This window comes from Pteropus alecto, unplaced genomic scaffold (genome assembly GCF_000325575.1).
Source record: "Pteropus alecto unplaced genomic scaffold, ASM32557v1 scaffold97, whole genome shotgun sequence".
Lineage (NCBI taxonomy): Eukaryota > Metazoa > Chordata > Mammalia > Chiroptera > Pteropodidae > Pteropus > Pteropus alecto.
Window position 1 is genome coordinate 2,540,449 of NW_006439713.1, and position 19,959 is coordinate 2,560,407.

General features: G+C 48.0%; 1 protein-coding gene across 4 annotated transcripts in view; it reads right to left on the reverse strand.

The window, feature by feature from the left end:
- Positions 1–16,578, reverse strand: part of IGSF5 (immunoglobulin superfamily member 5) — a 39,582-nt gene extending 23,004 nt beyond the window's left edge. Inside the window, exons 1-4 of one of the 4 annotated variants that reach the window (XM_015593130.2) lie at positions 16,351–16,577; positions 13,121–13,198; positions 5,884–6,201; positions 973–1,272 (exon numbers count right to left, since the gene is read on the reverse strand). In XM_015593130.2, the coding sequence (XP_015448616.1) occupies positions 973–1,272; positions 5,884–6,201; positions 13,121–13,178 (676 nt within the window). In that variant the 5' untranslated portion in view covers positions 13,179–13,198; positions 16,351–16,577. Of the gene's footprint in view, positions 1–972; positions 1,273–5,883; positions 6,202–13,120; positions 13,199–16,319 lie in introns of all 4 variants that reach the window. The other 3 variants (XM_015593131.2, XM_015593129.2, XM_025050207.1) reach the window with 3 other exon arrangements.
- Positions 16,579–19,959: the final 3,381 nt, after the last annotated feature.

Genomic DNA, 19,959 nt, shown 5'->3' on the forward strand with positions numbered 1-19,959 from the left:
TCAGAGAGCTGTTGTGCAGGTTAATTTGGTTAATATTTGAAAAGTTTAAAACAAAGTCCTTACTTGGTAAGTGCTATGTAGTGCTTATTACCAGTAGTATTAGTATTATTAGTATATCAGCAGCAGCATCTCACTCGGGCTGTAGCTTTGTTCTGAACTTTGAAAGGTCTTAATTGAAGGTGTTTTCATAGTGAGAAAAGATTTGTACCAAGAGAGAATCGATTCCTGGCCTCTCTTCCCCTGGGCCCCATCCAGCAGCATGACCTGAATAAAGCATGGCACTTGTCTATGCTTCCTTTTTTTCTCTCTTTTGTAAAATGAAGGAGTTAAAGTCAACCTCTAGCCCCAACCCCCACGTTTCCTGCTGGCCCAGGCTGACTCCAAGGTCAAGGTGTGTGGTTAGTTAGAGGTTTGGGTGTGCCCGAGCCCGTATAATAGATTTTCTTTGCGATCTGAACTTTAAACATAAGTCATTAGGTCACGTTAAAAAATATAGAGAAATTTGGTACATTCAAGTACACTGTGGATCTGCTGGGTAATAAATGAAACATAATAATTCCACTAAGATTGGAAGAAATTTGAGAGGACCTGAGCACCCCCCTCAAACGTTAGAAGAGCTTGCATGCTTCATATTGGCCCAGGAATGGGATCAAACCGGAACAACAGAGAGAAGTTAGAGGAAAACGTTGAATTCAAGTATTCATCCTTAAACTTGATGCTAATAATTGTCAGGATTCTTACTGATTTTCGTATGTAAGAAAAGAGAGAAATACTTGAAGATGGGATCTTAAAAGCAAGAGAAATTGCAGGGTCATTCAGCTGAGATATAAATATTTTGTCTCCATTACCATTCCTACTTAAAATCAAATCTCCATGCGATTTTCCTAGACACTGAGATGAGGCGGCACAACACAGACCATATAAGCTTGCAATAAGAATTTACTTGACATCAAGCAAAAAGTCTTCACTTACCTGAGGGGAGTGGCACCACGGTAAGATTCACAGTTAAAGACTTCTGGACGAGCAGCCCCTTCATGCTAGCCACACAAGTCAATGTCCCATTGCCCTGTGGTGTCAGAGACAGGACGCTCACAGCGCTCTGAGGGTCACCGGGCTCCGGGATGGAGAAATAGCTTGAATGACTCACGGGAGCACCAATCTTCCAAGAGAGATCTGGGGGTGGGGTCCAGCCCGCCGCTTGGCAAGTCACGTTACAAGGTTTATCCTCGGTGACCTCAAGGCCACTGCTGGGAATGAACAACTTCCCCACAACTGGAGAAGAAAAGAGAAATATTCCAAAGGGGTGGCCACGCCTCTCAGTCCCAGGCAGTCTTTCATTTTTCCTTCAAATCACACTGCAGAGAGCTACCTCCCCAGACCCCGACTAGCTGTGTCTGTAGCGGGAAACCTCAATTCAGGTCATATCTGTGTCTTTATTTGTACTTGCCAGGTTCACAGAAGGTGAGATTGCTCACCAGAAAACATATGCTTCCAGAGAAATAAATAAAAATCAGGATTCAGGGGAATATCAATTATATGGGAAATAAGGGGCAGATATGCCTGCCACGGAGGCTGCACAGTCACTAAGGGGGGTATCCTGGGAGCCAAAGCAAAAAGGGAAATAACCTTTACATTCTTTTCATTGTAAGGTGGACGCATCTAGGTCTCATGGGAGGTCTTGTTGGCCAGTCAGATTCTCTTTTTTGAGAGCATATGGGGTCACATTTTTAAATATCACTTACTACGATATGCCTTAAAATGTTTTTCTAGTTACAAGTTAAATCAAAATCGAATTTAATTAAAGCAATAACTACCCTCAATCATGTACCAGAATATATTACTCAGATAAATTATTGAAAAGTTTATTACGGACCTGCTTGCATGTGCTAGTGTTCACACTAGAAATAAGCAATCTGAAAATAACACTGGTGTGTGCCAATGTTACTAAAATAACCTGAGGTTTGGCCCCGCTAAAGACACAGCCTTCATGAAACACAGATGCCTTGAAACGTCCCAATTAAAGTATTCAGAACTTCCAGTTGTGTAATAGAATGGAAAGAACACGGGACTAAAATCAAAAAATCTGTTCTCAATCCTGGCTTTCCCACAAAATTGCCATCACCTTGGGCAAGTCCCTAAAATTTTCAGGCTCTGTTCTACCTGTCCAATGAGATGATTTAATGAGATCGGTAGTTATCAATCCTTCTTGTACCTTATACACTCTTAAAAATCACTGAAGACTCCAAAGACCTTTCGTTTATGTGGGTTATATCTATCGTTATTTACCATGTTTGCAATTAGAATTAAATATCTGTTTATTTTTAAATACTCAAAAATAACACTGTCATTATATGTTAATATAGATTAATATTTTTATTTTTAAAAAAACTATTTTAAATTAAAATAAATTAGTAAGAGTGATATTGTTTTATATTTATGTAAATCTCTTTAACATCTGGCTGGATTCTCCCATCGCCTCTATTCAATCTGTTGCGATATATTGCTTTATTTGAAATTTATAAAGAAGATCTGACTTCACACAGATATATAATTGAAATGATGAGGGGCATTTTACAGACTTTTCAAATAATCATGGATATTCTTTGATACCATACCAAAACTTGACAAGTAGTGGTCTCTTAGAGGTTGGTAGAATCTGAAACTACATTAAAAAAAAAAGCCTTCATTGTCTGTTACATCAAAACCTATTGCTCTATCTGGCCCTTCAAACAGCTCTGTTACCCTCATATGTCAGTCGTCTAGAAAACACTGGTCCACTGAGTAATGCCGACTTCTCCAGTGTATATTGGGAAATTCCTTGTGCACCCATGAGAACGGGCATGGGGAAGGCAAGTAACATCTTGGTGTTATTATGTAAACAGTCATGACCTCACAGACCGCCCCGAAGGGGTCTAGGGGACACCCGAGAGTTTCCAGACGGGTCTGAACTGGATCGGCTCTGAAGCTCTTATTCTGGAATGTTCGATTTCCAATTACCTTTCCTGAATACTCTCTGGGAGGAAGTAAAGCACCTTCGCTAATTCAAGGACACAGCCACGAGGCCGCAACAACGAGAGAGTCACGGTTTTGTCTTTGTTCTTTTGGCTCATTCATTATTCCATTTGGTGGAGAGGTTTAAGGTGACAGAAACCCCAAGGCATGGTATCGCCTCCGTTAATGCCAGAAGAAAATGGCTCTCGAGACGCAAGAGGTCTAGAGTTCGGCATGTGAGTAATTGGCAGGTTGGATAATAAATGGACAAATGCGAAAATCGGAAGCATTTCTTCCTTCTGTATATATTTACGATCCAACTTTTCCTCATTGGCTTTCACAAAGGTTATCCAGCAGCGTGACAAACGCTTCACACAAGGTGATTTTGGATGACTCGATACAGAGTCATGTCGGTTCTCTTTATTTTTTCTGGCTGATAAAGCAATCTCTGAATTCACTCTCAAAATAGATTGGATGTTTCCTCTTTTTTCAAGATTCTTTTCCCCTTGAAAGAGACCCTGTTGCTCGTAGAACATTTGTTCCTACAAGAACAAAGCACCAGGGTAAAGCTTTCGAGTTCAGTCCTGGTCTACAGGTTTCCTCCCTCGGGACCTTGGATAAGACTTTAACTTCCCTAGACATGTGTTTGTCTATCTGTTTTAAAACCAAAAGCTACCGTCATTATTAACATATAAAGATTCATGTCTGAAGATACTTTACAGATGTGTAGCTTTGGGAAAAGATAAAACCACACAGCCTCGTGAACTTGATACGCCACAGGCATAGCAATAACGAGTCATGCCTGTGATCTGTTTCCTTGACCCAGGGGTGCCCTCCTCCTCTCTCGCTCCCCCATCTCACCTGTCGACTACAGACCTTTGAGGCACACCTCTAATGGCACCTTCTCCTTGGATACATAGCTGATTCTCTCATCTCCCTTCCCAATTTGAACCCGAGCTTGTCTCTCTCTCATTGCCCTTGCCAGCATCTACCCTGCACCACTGTCATTCATGCCTTTGTGTTATTGACTCTCCTTGTAAGATTCTAGAGGGCAGGACTGTGCCTTACTCTGTTTATCTCCGTGTCCCCTTTAAATGCCAAATACACTGGCATGCTCCTATTGGGGATGTAATATATTATAGCGAATGACTATCCAGAGATTGCATTGAGCCAGGTGCTATGCTAGAGACTTCACAGAGACCCACTCATTTGATCTCGCAATAGCCGTATGGTGAGGATACTACAGCACAAGGTCAGGAAGTAATATGTCCACGGTCACACCGTTACTCAGTAATAAAGCTGGCCCCTGAAGCCCCGTCAGGCTCCCGAATCTGCAGTCGGCCACTAGACTGCTAGGGTTTTGGAGTCCTCAAACCATCTCAGTCATTTTGTTATCTGGTCCTCAGAGAAAACCTGAGAGGTGAGCAGAAGAGTCTCGTCCCTATTTTAAAGAAAAAAAATGAGCCAATTCTGGAGTCACCAAGGTAGGTAACTGATGAAAGCTAAACCAGAATGCATATCTTTGATTCCTTTTCCTGTGTTCTTTCCCTTATATCACAAATTATTATAATAAGAATCTGGTCATGCAAACTAGGCCACTAATCCAGGGAGCCTCATAAAATCATGTCATTGTGCCTCTAATTAAACCACATACAATTAAAGATACATAACAGAAAGGACATAACAATTGAGCTAAATGTAAAAACGCAAGCAGAATTAGGTAGACATGTATGTGCACCAAATATTATCAAATTTGATTTGATGGCAACATGAATGCAGATCGAATCTTTGGAAATTTCTCCTAGACAAGCAAATAAGTAGACATAAGAAAATTTTCAGAGGCACGTGTGGTCTGTTGTATGAAATGCTGCCATGGAAAGCAGGAGCTGTGTAGCACCAATGCATCAATAAAGAGTACAGAATTGCATTTTTTACGAATGCATAAGTGATCAGACTTTGATAAAGATGTTCTGAATCCTTCTAAAGCATCTTTTTAATTTTTTTCGCTACGTGGCATGATCTTCAGCATCTCAAAACCAACTTTGAAAATGGAAAACAAGTTCTCCATTGTTAGAAATTTTGCTCACTCTTTTCTTTTCTCTGAAAGATTTTTCTTATGTTTAGTGAACACACACTTTTGACCGTAAGAACCACTGAGGGCAGGGAAGAGTAATAAACTGGGGAAATTCAGCTGAAAAGGGGGAACAGGTAAAGTATGATTTAAAGTCAATAAATGACGCAAAGCAAAGAAAGAGAGTCAAGTATATGAAAACCTGGAGAAAGAGAGATGTCTGCCAACTCTAAATCAGAGACACGCGGTGGTGACTGGCTCAGAAGACTTCCAGGATGTATTTCCAGAAAAGCTATTTGGTACCAAAATGGATTCGATGGGAAAGCGATAAAACCTGTCTCTCAGAATCTCTACTGCAGAAAAGGAAAGGAAAGATGGAAAGAGAGAGGGAGAGAAACAGAACAGAAGGGAGTAGAAAGAGTCAGTGCGCTAAATCAGAGACACGCGGTGGTTACTGGCCCAGAAGACTTCCAGGATGTATTTCCAGAAAAGCTATTTGGTACCAAAATGGATTCGATGGGAAAGCGATAAAACCTGTCTCTCAGAATCTCAACTGCAGAAAAGGAAAGGAAAGATGGAAGGAGAGAGGGAGAGAAACAGAACAGAAGGGAGTAGAAAGAGTCAGTGGGGAAGAGAGGAGAGAAATAAAATAAAACAATAAACCTTCGTCAGTTCAGAATAATTCTAAGCATAACGCCTCCTGCGGGTAAACACCATATGTCATCATGCATGACACGAACTTTAGAATGTCCCTTCCGTTCCTCTGACGTGGAACCCAGCGGCCACCAAAGGCTCCTCGTCAGAGCTACCTATCTGCGCACCTTGCACTGAAAGGAAAGCAGACCCGTCCTGGTCGCTGCTCTGGAGGCTGCACTTGATATGGCCCGCGTCGCTGAACTGCACGTCGTGGATGATCATCTCAGAGATGAAGTTACCGTCCTCTTCATAACTCGCAGAGGTAAAGCGGTCGTTGGTGATGATGGGCTCCTTGGGCGTGATGCTCAGGACCACAGTGCCATTCAGAGCCCACATGATGAGCTTCCAGCCCTGCGAGATGGTGCAGTTGAAGCGGGCCTCCAAGCCCACCAGTACCGTTGCATTCTTGGGTCCTTCTATGATTTGGTTGCTGGAAGCAGAAGCTGGGAGACAACCAGTGAATCTGCATTAGTCAAAGATAGAGTTTAACCCTTTGGTATACAAGTCGTGACCTGGGGATGACTGTCTAACGGCTCAGACACCATGTCTTCCCAGTAGCTCAGGAGCTTCCAGTGGACAGGAAGCCTCGTGAGACCCTCCTCCACACCCCTCCGCTCACACCCCAGTCGATGGCAGTCCCAGCAGGATTGGGAGAGGAGCGAGCCAAGCTCCTCCTCCACTTCTGGGTGTTACCTTGTGTATCTGACCCCAGCTTGGCCAAAAAGCCACCAGTAGCCCATCTCTGCTACATTAGGCAAGTTTTCAGCCTCCATATGAAATGAGCATTTTTCTCACAGTGAAATGTAGAAGACTTTTCATTTCAGCCTCTGAGGAGATCCCAACGCTCAGGGAAAAGTGGGGTAACTTGTCCTCACAAAGAGGATGAGGACCCTAGGATGCTGTGATCATGGCCCATGCATGCCCCCTGCACTCTGGAGCCCCCAAATGCGGTACTTAGGACAGCGTCTGAGTCTGGGGGATGAACAAGGTCGAGAGGGAAGAAATACAGCTGAACAGAGATGAAAGTTCGGTCCTGCATGTACTTCCACACAGCAATGGGGACGTCAGTCTCCAAGTATCAAAAGATTGGACTGTCATTGAGGCCACGCCCCTCCTCTTAAGGACTAGAAGATACTCAGGTGGGAGAGACAGAGAGGAAAATGGGTAGAAGGATGTACGGCAGTAGAATCCCTTAATTAGAACATTCAAGGATACATTCAGCAGCCTCACAGAAAATCTGACCGCATGTAGTGTTGGGTGTACACCTCCAGCAGGTGCACAGATGGTCCTAGAGTGTAAGACCGCAGACTGCAAGTGAGCGTCCAGGCTCACTGGCAAGTTATCTTCACTTCTCCGTGCCCCACTCCCCTCGGCTGCAAATCAAGGACACTAGCACCACAGCGACTTGTTTCAAGAACCAAATAGGACGATCCACATAAAGCTATGGACAAGACATGATGCTCAGGTGCTCGGTAAACAGTCACCATTACGTGACCTGCAAGAAAGGGTGGCGTTGTGTTGACCTACAAGACGAGCCAAGGAAATCATATTACGGTAAACTTGTTCCCTGCACACTTTTCACAATGCTCTGCCCCTTGCTCACCAGACACACACTGACACTGGTTTAAACTGGATCGGCAGTTCTGATTGGTCTTCCAGCTCTCAGGAACTTGGTCATGATCACTTGAGATGTGGAGTGTTCTACGCCAGAAGAGCTCAAGAAACGTCTTGGCCATTTGGGACTGATTTTCTAATCACCCTGGAAGAGTGAACTGGTGGCCAGGGTTTCTCTAGACTTTCCCAGGTCTGTAATAATAATTTGAAGTAGAACTCGCAGAGCAATGGCTAGTCTCTAAGACCGCTACCTCCATCTTTCGCCACCTATGTTTTAATGTTGAAGAAATAAAGACCAGCAACATCCCAGGACTTGGGGTCACAGTGGCGACACTGGAACCCAACCTCAGACCTTCCCACTCTGAATTTCCCCACTTCCCACTCCTTCCTCCCTCTGATTTTGCTCAGGGTTTATAGCAAAAAGATGCCCTGGCAGACCGCACCCCTGCCACATCGATGAGACTGTGAGGGGTTCCTATTGCTGTCTGGAGTCATGTGACCCTGTGGGTAGACCAGGCAGCCTGCCAAATACATGGAGTACCCCCAAATAACTGCAGCTCCTCCTTTTCCTTTCAACCTTATAAGGTCAAGTGGTAAGGCAAGTTTTAAAGGAATCTCGTTACAGCTCTAAAGGTTTCTGGGGAGAGAGCACATGGCTGAACATGCATTAACACAGTACCCGTTGCCTGAGTACCCACAATGCACTCTGGGAATACGATGCAGGCACAGGTTAATGGGAGAGAATGAACGCAGCACAGAGAGGGCCCTGGGGGTCAGCAAAACTGGGCAAGGAGGCAGCCAAGGTCAAGGAGGGGACCTTGGGCTCCGAGAGGCAGAACTAAGGGGAGGTCAGAATTAACTAAAGCCAATCCTGTGTTTGGGTAAAGTTCATCTCTATTCTTTGCTTTGCCTCTGACCATGATAGAATAAAAGGAGAAAGTGTGACTTAAATAACAACGTAGATGGAGTCTTCTCCCTCACCCCTGGGCAAGTCACTCTGATCCCAGGATCCCTCTGATCTCGGATTTTATAAAAGGGAAAAAGCCTGAGGCAGGGGAATCAGATGTGGCTCCCCGGGAAAGCCATAGCTGCTGTGCCAACTGGGCTCTTACCACACACCCTGAATTCACCGTAAGAAGAAGGACAGAAGGTACAAAACAAGCAAATCTACCCCCCGAGAGAAGAAAGACAGACGTTCTCTCACCCCTTACTGTGAAAACAGCGCTCTTCCCCACTCCTGACTCGCGTTGATGGGAGTGAACTGGACAGAGCCCATGGGCTGGGTGCAGAGGTTCAGGGGTGCAGGGGTGGGTGAGACTCGGGCTTGCCCAGCAAGCAGCTCAGTCTAAGCAGCTCCAACAGAATAAGGGAGCCCGTCTGAGACCATGGTTCCTTCACCGCCTGGAGGGCAGTAGATTGTTGCACTCCACGACATGGTTGGCTCCAAGCCAATCATTAAATACCCAGCAGACTGCACATGTGACCAAGAAGACACGCAGGCTACATACCTCACTTGGCAGCTAGGGAAACGAAGGAGAGGGAGGGGGAACCTGAACCAAACTCTTCGAGTTTGCACTTGGTCTTTAAATTAAACAGGAGGCGCCAGACCCTCACCACTAAATTGCCCTGACAATGCTCCCTGCAATCTTTGCTCCCACCATAATAAGCAAACTCCCCTCCGGCTCCTCCTTGTGACTCAGAAGCTGCATTTCTGGTAATGTGACGTCCTGAAACCTCATTCTTTTATCTCCTGTATCCTATCAGCTGGTGGTGTGTGTGACGCTGCCCCACCCAGAACAAATATGAGAAAACTGTATGTAACACTTTTAATCAAATAGCCGCCTGTCTCAACACAAAACCTCCCTTTCCCCTTTGTTCTCTCTTTCTCTTTGAGGAGCAAAGAGCGAATCAGGGGCAGAGCCATAGGAAAGAACGTCCCGTGGGCACCAGCTACAGGGGTCTCCCAATGCCAGGACCACCCTCAGAGGGGTTTATCCACTTGTAAGACACTCTCCCAGACCCACACCGCAGCCCTGCCCTCTTGCTTCAGCCAGGACCACCCTCAGAGGGGTTTACCCACTTGTAAGACACTCTCCAGTTCCCAGACCCACACCGCAGCCCTGCCCTCTTGCTTCCTCAACTGCCCCAGGGGTCCTACTGCACCAGCATCTCCACGCAGATGCCAGGCTGCTGCCCCAGGTTGAAAAGCTTTTCCTCCCCCTGCATCCTACTGTCTGCAAAGCTAAAACCATTCACGCAGCAGCACGTCTGCAGCTTCCGTGGCTCCCTCCTGTCCTCCATAGGATGATCCTGAACGTAAGTCCCAGCCTCCAGCACCAGCTTTTTCTCAGCTCCCTGGAATAGCAGCTGGTTGCCTCCCTGGCGTGGGGGGCGTGGACCCTGTACTCTCCCACTCTCCTCTTCTCAGGCTCCCTTTGCTGCACCTGTAGACCCTTCACCTTCTCTCATCTCTTACATAATATTGAAAATGAATAGGAAAGCAGACAATTTAAAGCCGGAAGGGAGAGAAGGAAATAAGGTGGAGGCCAGGAGGAGAGAAAGTGGGACCGGGAACATCAGAGAGAACCTGAGACGTGAGGAAGGGGTCCCAAGGAGGGTCTGAGCTGCCTGCTGAGATATGGCAGGAGGTGCCAGCGTCACCGCTGTGCCACTACCACTCAACACTGCTCTCCACGTGGCAGCCAAGGAGGACCTTCTCGACACACCAGTGTGAGACAAGTCAAGATGGTGGATAGATAAAAGCTGTGCTCCCCTCTTCTCACGACCACACCAAAATTACATCTAACCTACAGAACAACCATCATTGAGAATCACCTAAAGTCTAGCTGAAGAGAAGTGAGAACTAAGGACACACAGAAGAAGCCACCTTGAGACTGGTAAGATGGACAGAGATGTGGAATGAGCTGGCCCCACATTCACGTGTGCTGGTTAAAAATCGGGAGGGATGTCTCAGCTGTGGAGGTCCCCCTGAGGAGCGAGGTGTTCCAAGCCCCACACCAGGCTCTCCAACCCAGAAGGATTCCTATTGCCAGTGCCAGGAAGAGCAGTCCCCACAACCTCTGGCTGCAAAAGCAAGCAGAGATTGTGGCTGAGTGAGACAGAGGGCGGCTGGAGGCCCAGGCGTCCTCTAAAAGAGCCCATGCAGACTTATCACTGATGGACTCGCTCGCTCTGAGTTCCAGCGCTAAGGAAACAGCTCAAAAGGTGCCAGGGACATACAGGGAGGAACTGAGGTGTCTGACTTCAAGATGAGGGCTGGAGGGGTGGTTTTCTCCAGACAGAAGTATTGGCAGAGGGCATCGTTTTTTGGTTGAGCCCTCCCTGCTCCCAGCATGCAGACACAGGGCGGCACCATATCTGAGTCTCCATCAACGTACGTAACGCCCTTCCCTCTGTCCAGGTGATTCCCTGAGACTTCACCCCACTCAACATGCGGGCCCACCTAAGCCGCCTCCAGTGACTTTTCCATACAAGTGGCCTGTCTTGGCTCAGGCTACAAACTTTCCTAAAATCTCTCAAAGGTTCACAAACCCCAAACAAGCAGCATCTGGCCTCGGTGTGTCCTGTACCTCTTGCCGACCAGCCCCTAGCCTGGTACTAGCAGTAGCTGGTCTCAGTTGCAGCTTAGCCTCCCCCAGGCACCTCCAAGCCTAGTGTGGGTGGAAGACATATGCAAATCCTAGGATGCCCCAGGACATACAACCAAGATCACTCTACCCAGCAAAGCTATCATTTAGAATTAAAGGACAGATAAAGATCATCCCGGATAAGAAAAAGCTAAAGGAGTTCATCATCACCAAACCAGTATTACAAGAAACATTAGAGGGACGTCTTTAAGAAGAAATCAAAAATATAAATAATAAAATGGCAATAACTACATATCCAGCGACAATGAGAATGGATTAAATGCTCCAGTCAAAAGACATAGGGTGGCTAAAGGAATTAAGAAAACAAAATCCTTCCATAGGCTGCTTACACGAGACTTCAGATCAAAAGACGAGCACAGACTGAAAGTAAAGAGATGGAAAAATATATTTCATGAAAACGGAAATGAAAAAAGAAAATCTGGAGGAGCAATACTTACACCAGACAAAATAGACTTTAAAAACAAAGGCTACAACAAGAGACAAAGAAAGACCCAGTAATCCCACTTCTGGGTATTCAAAAAAAAAAAAAAAAACCTTCTGATTGAGTGATAAGAGTAAAATGGAAAGAAAAAAAACCAAAATACTACTTTGAAGGGACATGAGAATCCATATGTTCATCGCAGCATTACTTACAGTAGCCAAGATATGGAGGTAACCTGGGTGTCCACTGACGGATGAATGGATAAAAAAAAGAGGTGGTACATCTTATACAATGGACTATTACTCAGCCATTAAAAAAAAAAAATCTCGCCATCTGCAACAACATGGAAGGAGCTGGAGGATACTGTGCTGATGGAGTAAGTCAGACAGAAAGATGTCACAGGATTTCACTTCCATGTGGAATGTAGAGAACAGGACAAACAGACAACAGCAACAGGCTCATAGACACAGAGAGCACTTTGATGGCTGTCGAATTGAGGGGTGGGGCGGGTGTCGGCGGTGGGGATTAAGAGTATAAATTGGTAGATACAAATCATCTGGGGATGTAGAGCACAGATGAGGAGCATAGTGCTTTAATCACTATGTGTGGTGTCAGGTGGGTACTGGGTTCATCGGGGTGATCACTTCACAAGTTATTGAAATGTCTACTCACTGTGCTGTACGCCTGAAACTAATATAATTGAAAAAATATATAAAATTTTTTTTAAAAAACACCCGTGTTATCAGGGACCCTCCGCTACTTCCCACCTGCACACCCCACACTTTGCTTCAATATTTCCATCATTTAGGATAAAGACCAGATAATTCCCAACATTATCACATCTTAAGACCCTGACTCCACCCTCTGGCCACCAAAGTGTCTTCAATTTATCTTTCTGGTCCCAGGGCCTTTGCACGGGCAGTGACCAGCCTGGCGTGCCTTTTTCCTCGCTTACTCCTCAGCTCCCAGCCGAGTGTCTCCTTCTCAGAGGGCCCCTCAGAGCACCCGATTTAGGCTAAATTACCCTATAACAGGCTGTTATATCAGTGAAGCAATTGTCGCAGGGGTGATTTTATATTGATTTTTCTATGAATTAATGCCCATTTCCCTTACTAGGCTCTAAACCTCTTTGTCGCAAAGATTCTTCCTGCTTTGGCTCATAATCGCATCCCAATGCCTCAACTTAACGGTGCGTGAGAGGCCCTCGGTGGATATTCACCAAGTGAATAGATAAGGGGGTCAAGTTCCACGCACTCCACTACCCTGGGGGCTCAGCACGGAGGAGAGGGCGGGCAGGAGCCCTTCGGGTGCACACAGAGGTCGCCCTCAGCTATTCAAAGCCAAGTCTACAAAGCCGTCTCTTCCCAAGCCTTCCTCAGATGAGGCATCAGAGGGGCTCAGTGTTTGCGATGGACCCCGTTCCCCAGGAGGCTCTAGAATTCGCCCATAAGACTCCCCTCCTGGAATAGCCATCTTTGGACTCAACCAAGGCCATCTGTGCCTGTAACACAAAATTTCAGGGGAAAAACAAGGGGGCCATGTGGGACGTGCCTAAGGAAGAACCTTCCGGCACCATGTGCCCAGCAGCCTCCCCTGAGCTTCCTACCACCCACTTCAAGAGGATGCCCTGGTGCATTCCAGCAAGTCACGTGATCCTACCTGCTAGACCAGCCAGGACGACCAGCACAGCCAGGATGCCTTTGCAGCTGCCCTCCATCTCCTCATCGTCTTCCCCACCTGGGAGAACAAAGCAGAAAGGCTCCAGTCGATCCCTGATGGGCACTTACCATTCAGCTGGGGGATTCCCGACCAGCCCCGGTGAGTCCGAGGATGGACGAGTCAGCGCTTCTCGGCGTGCTCAGCGGCAGCAGCCTCACCTGGGAACTTATCCGAAAAGCAGGTGCTTGGGCCCAGCCCGGACCCGCCGGGTCAGGGGCCCTGGAGGCAAGCGCAACAACCTGTCTAAACAATGAAACAATGTCGCATCCTGGTACCTGCTCAAGCGTGAGAACTATAGCTTAGGGTCTTTCTCCCAAGCTCATGTATACATTTTTGGATGCGGCTGGACCGCCAAGACAGCCGGACTCCTGGCCCAGAGCCTGGGCTTCCTACAATCGTCTCAGCCACGGTGCTTTCATCACTGAGAAAAAAATAAGTCCTGCCCACAGTGTTTACATTGTAAAGGGAAAGCGGACAACGAGATGAAGAACTAGATCGTAAGCCAGTTAGAAGGCGGCGGGGATGAGGGAAAAATAGAACAGGAGAGTGTGTGTGAGGGGGCGTTGCTGGGCTGGGCTGGCCATCGCCTCGAATCGGGAGCTCGGAGGAAGGCTCCCGAGAAGGGGTTCTCTGAACAGCGAAGCAGGGAGGCGACACCACGTGGACACCTGCGGGACAACCTTCCAGGCGGAGGAGCAGGAGGCGCACAGGCTCCGGGGTGGGACCGTGCCTGGCACGTTGGAAGAACGACAGAGAGGGCTCTGGACTGGGACAGAGTGAGGGGTGATTGGGAGGGGGGCGGTCAGAGGTCAGGGAGGCCAGCAGGGGACCAAGCACGGTCTCGATGGCCCCTCGGCCGCACGCGGGATCATGTCCCGTGCACCTCGCGGCCTTTCCGTCAACCCCTTGGCTCTTCGCCAACCCTCTTGGTTGCGTCTCTGCGTTTTTCTTCTTTTCCTTCTCTTTGAGGCGGCCACCAGCGTGGCTTGGCCCCACTGGGGTGTTTAGGGCTAAGTCACCCACCCAACATATCATAAACCGTTTACGAAAAACAGCCCCTTAACCTCAGAAAAGAATCTCTTGATCCGAAACGTTCTTCGACCACCAATGTGTGGGGTGCAGTGACCGGGGGCAGCTTTCACTTTGACTCTGGGGAATCCACCTCATCCCTCCAGAATGTGGGGTACCGGGTCAGTCGGAGCCCCATGGCGGGATTTGTGTGATGCGCCGACACATCACCCGGGGCCTCTTACAGGCCGTAGGAGGGAGGCCCACGCGCAGAAGCACAGGACCTGAAACGGGGCCAGGGAAGTCCCCAGCACACAACCGGCCGCGTGAAGGATCGCAAAGACGCCGGGACCGTTGCTGCCGGTGTCATTTACGTATCTCACGGCCCCTGAGCAGGGATGTGGGTTCCACCCCACTGCCATCGATGCCTTTGGAAAGCCGAGTCGGTGTGTGTCCTCGCGTTCGGCCACACACTAGGTTGCAGCGACCGTGCTGGACCGCCGGGCCCTTGTGGAAGCCGCCCCTTGCGATCACGCAACACAGAGTCAGCAAGTCCCCTGATGGACGCCTCATCGGCATGTGGCACAGAGGCTGCACATGGCCCGAACTGCAATCGCGGCCTTCTGACATTGGTTCAAGACCCCCAATTACGAAGCCTCGAATAAATCACCTACCAACTTTCAGGGTTCAGTGAACACAACTGGACTGGTCAACAGCTCTCCCCATCACCTCGCCACGAATGCTAGATTCCAGCAGAGGACAAAGGAGAAACTGAGCCATCTAGTCATAAAAGTTGACACGTTTCACCAAAAGCAATAAATGCAAATTACAGACACGGTGTTATCTATCGAAACCGCGAAAATAGCCTAAGGTCCATTCGGAAATACTTGGAGTCACTGATACAGAAAGTGAGTCAGGCTGCAGACTAAGGGCTGGTGGCCTGACTGATTAAATGCTTCACTTTGCCACTGTCCTCACAGTCCCGTCTCGCTCATTCTCCACAGGGGCGAATGACTCCGCTTCTAATGAGCCCGGCAGAACCCGGGGCGGGCACTGTGCAGACGCGCTGAGAGCTAGAGGGAGCCAGCTGGGTGGTTACTGCAGACGTGGGTTTGATAGGGCCGGGACCTGAAGGGTGCGTGCGGGAAGGAACCGTCGTAAAGCTGACATCAGACAAGTCGCTTTAACTGAATGAGACCCTGTGCCAGGGACATTGCAAGTCCATCTCTGTGGAGTAGTCTGATGGGTCCCTGAGTTGTAACTTCTCATCCGATTCATCGCGGAAGACTTGAATTACCTACTTTTAGTTGAAAAACTGCAGTCTTCTTAAAATCTTGTCTTATTAAATGGTATTAAATAGACAGGATTTAACCCCCAACCAATTTCTTAATGTCCCGAGAAGGCCAAATCACTCAGATCCATCTGGCCACCAAGACAGTCATCTCAAGAAGAAAACTGTGATCTCAGCCACCCGACACACAAAGGCTTATTTCCGGGTTCTTGGAAATAGCGCGATATCAACATCCAAGGAGCCTGCCCTGCTTCAGGCAGCAGCAGACACCCCAAAACAAAGAGAAAGGAGAAATGCTTCTCACGGTCCATGAGAATTAACTGCCACAGACCCATACAAGGGGCTCACTGCAAACCGCCAGGACTAAATGCAAAAGCACCGGCACCCCCACACTCCTGATACCCCAGTTCTGTGTGTCCCTCCGTGGGAAGGCGCACTGGCCCTCCCTGCCAGGCTGAGCGCCGTATCACCCACCACATGCAGAGACCTCAGCATTCTCTGGGCCTTCTCATCGGCATGTCATCACCTGGCCTGTAAACGTTTGCCCGACGAACACCATGAGTCACAGTCATGTTCCAGCATTTGAATCCTGATCCCTTGAGCCTCAGCTCTCGGCCCGTCCCTGAGAACAGCTCACTATGTAGGGGACGCTTGCTTGATTCAAGCGTCTCAAATTCCTGCACTCCGAGAGCCCGCTCTTTCCATTTGTAACTTTGTGGAAGAAGTTGGGAACCAGAACATGGTTCGATCGTCCCACACGTTCCCTAGGACAACAGGTAGAAGCCACCTCGCTCCCCGGAGCAGCCCCGGTACCTGCGGGAAAAGCCGCTAGACAAATACCTGTCGGGGAACCGCACGCTGGGGCAGTCACCTCTGGCAGGTAGATCCCCTGTTCAGGGCTTCGGAGAAGGTTCTCCGTTTCCCAAAGGCGTCATGGTCTCTGTACTCTCTTCACACAAACTCAGCAACAGCTTCTGTCTGGCCACCGGAGAACATGGACCCGACCGCCCCAGTGAACAGGAAGTTCCTCACGAAATGGTGCTGTCACGTCACAGGCCAGGCTGTAAACACGGAGGTGGCCTGCGCCAGCCACAGGCCCTCTCTCCCTGAGGGTGTGCGCGTTCCAGCATGTTTGCTGTTAACCATTAGCCAGCCCCAAACAGCAGCCCGGGAAACCCTGCAGGCGCTGGGAATGACTGCTTTCACACTATAAGATCAGAGTCAAGTAGCAGAGACTAGATGACCCACAAAGTACAACATACATTCAAGATATCCTGCAGGGCCAAGACCCACCTGGGCCCCGCCGCCCTTTGCCACCCCCGGCGGCTGGCAGGCCCTTCCAGTCCTTGGACAGTGGCCTGGCCGGCCTTGCTCCCTCTGGCCTCTGGCAAAGACCAGGGCTGGCAAAGCCGGTTCTTTCTTTAGTCAGGCACCTCCACATCCACAGAACAGGTTCTTTTGTGAAAGGTGGAAAAAAAAAAATAGTCCCAAGGGCGAAGGGCTCTGGAATGCGGCCGTCGGAGGAGCAAATCGCAGTTTTTGCGCAGCGTTTGCACAGAACTCCGACGAGGCTGTCGGGGGGCCTCCGGCTCCCCTCGGAAGTAAACAGAGGGGCCCGGCTTCTCAGAATGCTGTGACAGTTCTGGAAAAAAAACCCATCTCCCCTAACCTGACGTGCAGCACCGTGCCAAACTGTCCTCACTTATATGTCTTTTTTTTCAATACCTGGCTCGTCACCCCCATCACATTCCAACCTCGCCAGGGAACTCAGGGTGAAGGGTGTCTACACGGAACAGGCACCCACAGAAAGCGCGGGTCGAACGTTTAGAGTAAGGCCCTGAACGAAAAAAATACAGGGAAACACTATTCCTCCCAGCTGAAGGGGATCGGATACGCCACCCGAAAAAGGTCACTTTGGCATAAAGATTATTTTAAGCTGAAGACATTTGAGAGTCAACAGACAAAAACAACAATAACAACAACAACAACGATGCTTCACCTTCCCAGAGCCTTTTCCCTTTTATGACTAAAAGCAACGATTTGGGGAAATAAGGCTGCTGCAAACTCCCCTTCAGGGCAGATCTACCCCCAGAGAGACGGGACTCTCTGGATGAAGATAAAACTTCATCCAAAGCCCTTCTCCAGGCGGTTTACGACCCCGGAGCGGGGAAAGAGCATCCGCCTGTGCAGGCAAACACCACCGCAGGCTGCCTTACCTCCCGCCCGTTCTCCCAAAACCGATTTTACTTTCCTGGAGAAACCTGTCTGTCCTTCCCACAAAAAGCCTTTTCTCCCCCTCCGCTTTCCCCCACTAAGTTAGGGGTATATAAGCCTTTATCCAGTTAATCAGACGGGTGCTTCCTTGATCAGCTCCCATAGGCACACAGAAGCAACCTTTTTCTCCTGTTAATCTGTGTTTTGCCACTTTAATTCACAGGGCCCAGCCACTGAACATAACAGGGTAGGGGAAAAGGTTTGGGTTTGGGTTTTTTATTTCCTACAAGGCCGTGTACTAGGAGTCGGTCCAAAAAAATGGTGGGCAAAACAGGTAGATTTGGGAAGTGAATATATTAATCCCATAAAGTTGCAAATCTACACAGGGCCGTAGGCATCTTATTCATGTGTCCCTGAAGGCCTAGCATAATTCAAAACTCAAATAATTTTAGAACGACGAGCCACAGACATACAACTCCTGACCAGTATAACTCGTTTTTGCCCTCACGTGCTTTTTTATTTTCTGAGCTTCAGTCCTGATGTTTAGAGTATGCGTCAGCACTGGAAGTCACAAGGACTGGCCTTGAGGTCACACCTGACGGTCTCCCACCCTCAGGATTTCCAGCCCCAGCCTGAGTCCCAGCACTATGATGGAAGAATATTGTCACAGCTTTCAGAAATGTTTGTTATGATGACAATGAGCCTATAAGGGAGGAGAAAAATCTTATCCTCTACCTTCCTTGGTTCTGTGGCTTGGGCCCTGAAAATTAAACATACAAAAGACATATTAACAAGAGAAAAAAAAAAAAAACAGAGATTAACAAGAATTTCTTAACATGTGCCACACTCAAACACACGGGAGAAAATCAGTGATGAGTATCTCAAAGGCGTGGTCGGAACTTGGGCTTATACAGTATCTTACTTGTTAAGTAAGATACTGTATAAGTCTGTAGAAGTACAAGTAAGATACAGTCGGTCTGTGGAGCAGTGACAAGACAAAGGAGCAGGAGCTTAGGCTTTGGGGGCTGGCAGACCGTAGGGAGCAGATGGAAGAGAAGGCGAAGCTTTGTTACGTAGGTTCCGGTACGCGTCTCCAGTGATCGAGATCCCTTTGCCCTTTCTGGTACAGAAGGCGGGAGGGTGGCCGGTTTGTTTGGTGTCTGCTGTTTCTCAATTATCTTCAGCTTAAAGTAATCCTTACGCCAAAGTGGCGTGTTTTAGCATGGCACATCCTGACCTCCACAAGTGCCCTAACAACAAGACCTACGTAAGGATAAGAACCCCTCTCGGAAGTTCCGTGCCAAGGGCAGGGAGCCCTCGCTGCTGGCCTGGGCCCCTGGGAACCTGTCCACCGCTCACTGAGACACCCGCCGCCCAGCCCAGGCAGGAGTGGGAACATGGTCTACAAGCCATTGGACACGCATCTCTAACTCTCGATCCTAAGGGACTTTTTTTGTTGTTTTTCTTGGAAGTTGAGAGATTTGCATTATTTCAAAGTTTGAGCATAGAGATTTGAGTACTATTTTTAGCCTGTGCTATTTTAAAATCACAAAGTTCGAATTTACATGAAACATTCGGATTGTAATTCAAGTTGCAGTGAAGCCACGAGGGAAGCCTTAAAGAGCTGGACTCGGGAGTCTCCTTGAGGGAACTGAGTTTGAGCCCGGGACGGGTGGGCAGGCGAGGAGTGGACATTGCCCCTGGCAGCTAATGTCCAATGCAACCGACACCATCAGCTATTTTAACTTTTGACAATTTATATGACAAAAAAAAATTTTTTTAATTCACTGTTTCGATTACAAAAGGAATGTGGGATCAATGTAGAAAATGTGGAAAATGCAGAAAAATACACAGTTTCATTAAGCAGAACCCAGAACCTTGCCCGCCAGAAAGACCCACTCACTGTAAAGTATTAAGAAGTCTTTCAACCCTTTATGTGGGTGTGTATGTGCACCCGTGTGTCCATGAGTGTGTATGTGTGTATGTCATGTATAACTACCAACTTTTTATTAAAGTATAATACAGAATTTTATATATGAAATATGCATTTTTCACTTAATTCACTATACTAGGTTCAATAGTGTCTGACCCCAAAATTCACACCCACCCAGAACCTCAGGAGGGGACTTTATTCAGAGATAGAGTCTTGGTAATTCGTGAGGTCACACTGGATTGCACAGAGCCCTAATCCAATATGATGGGAGTCCTTACAAGGAGAGAAAAAATTGGACACAAACATACATAGAGGAACAATGAAGCAAAGACA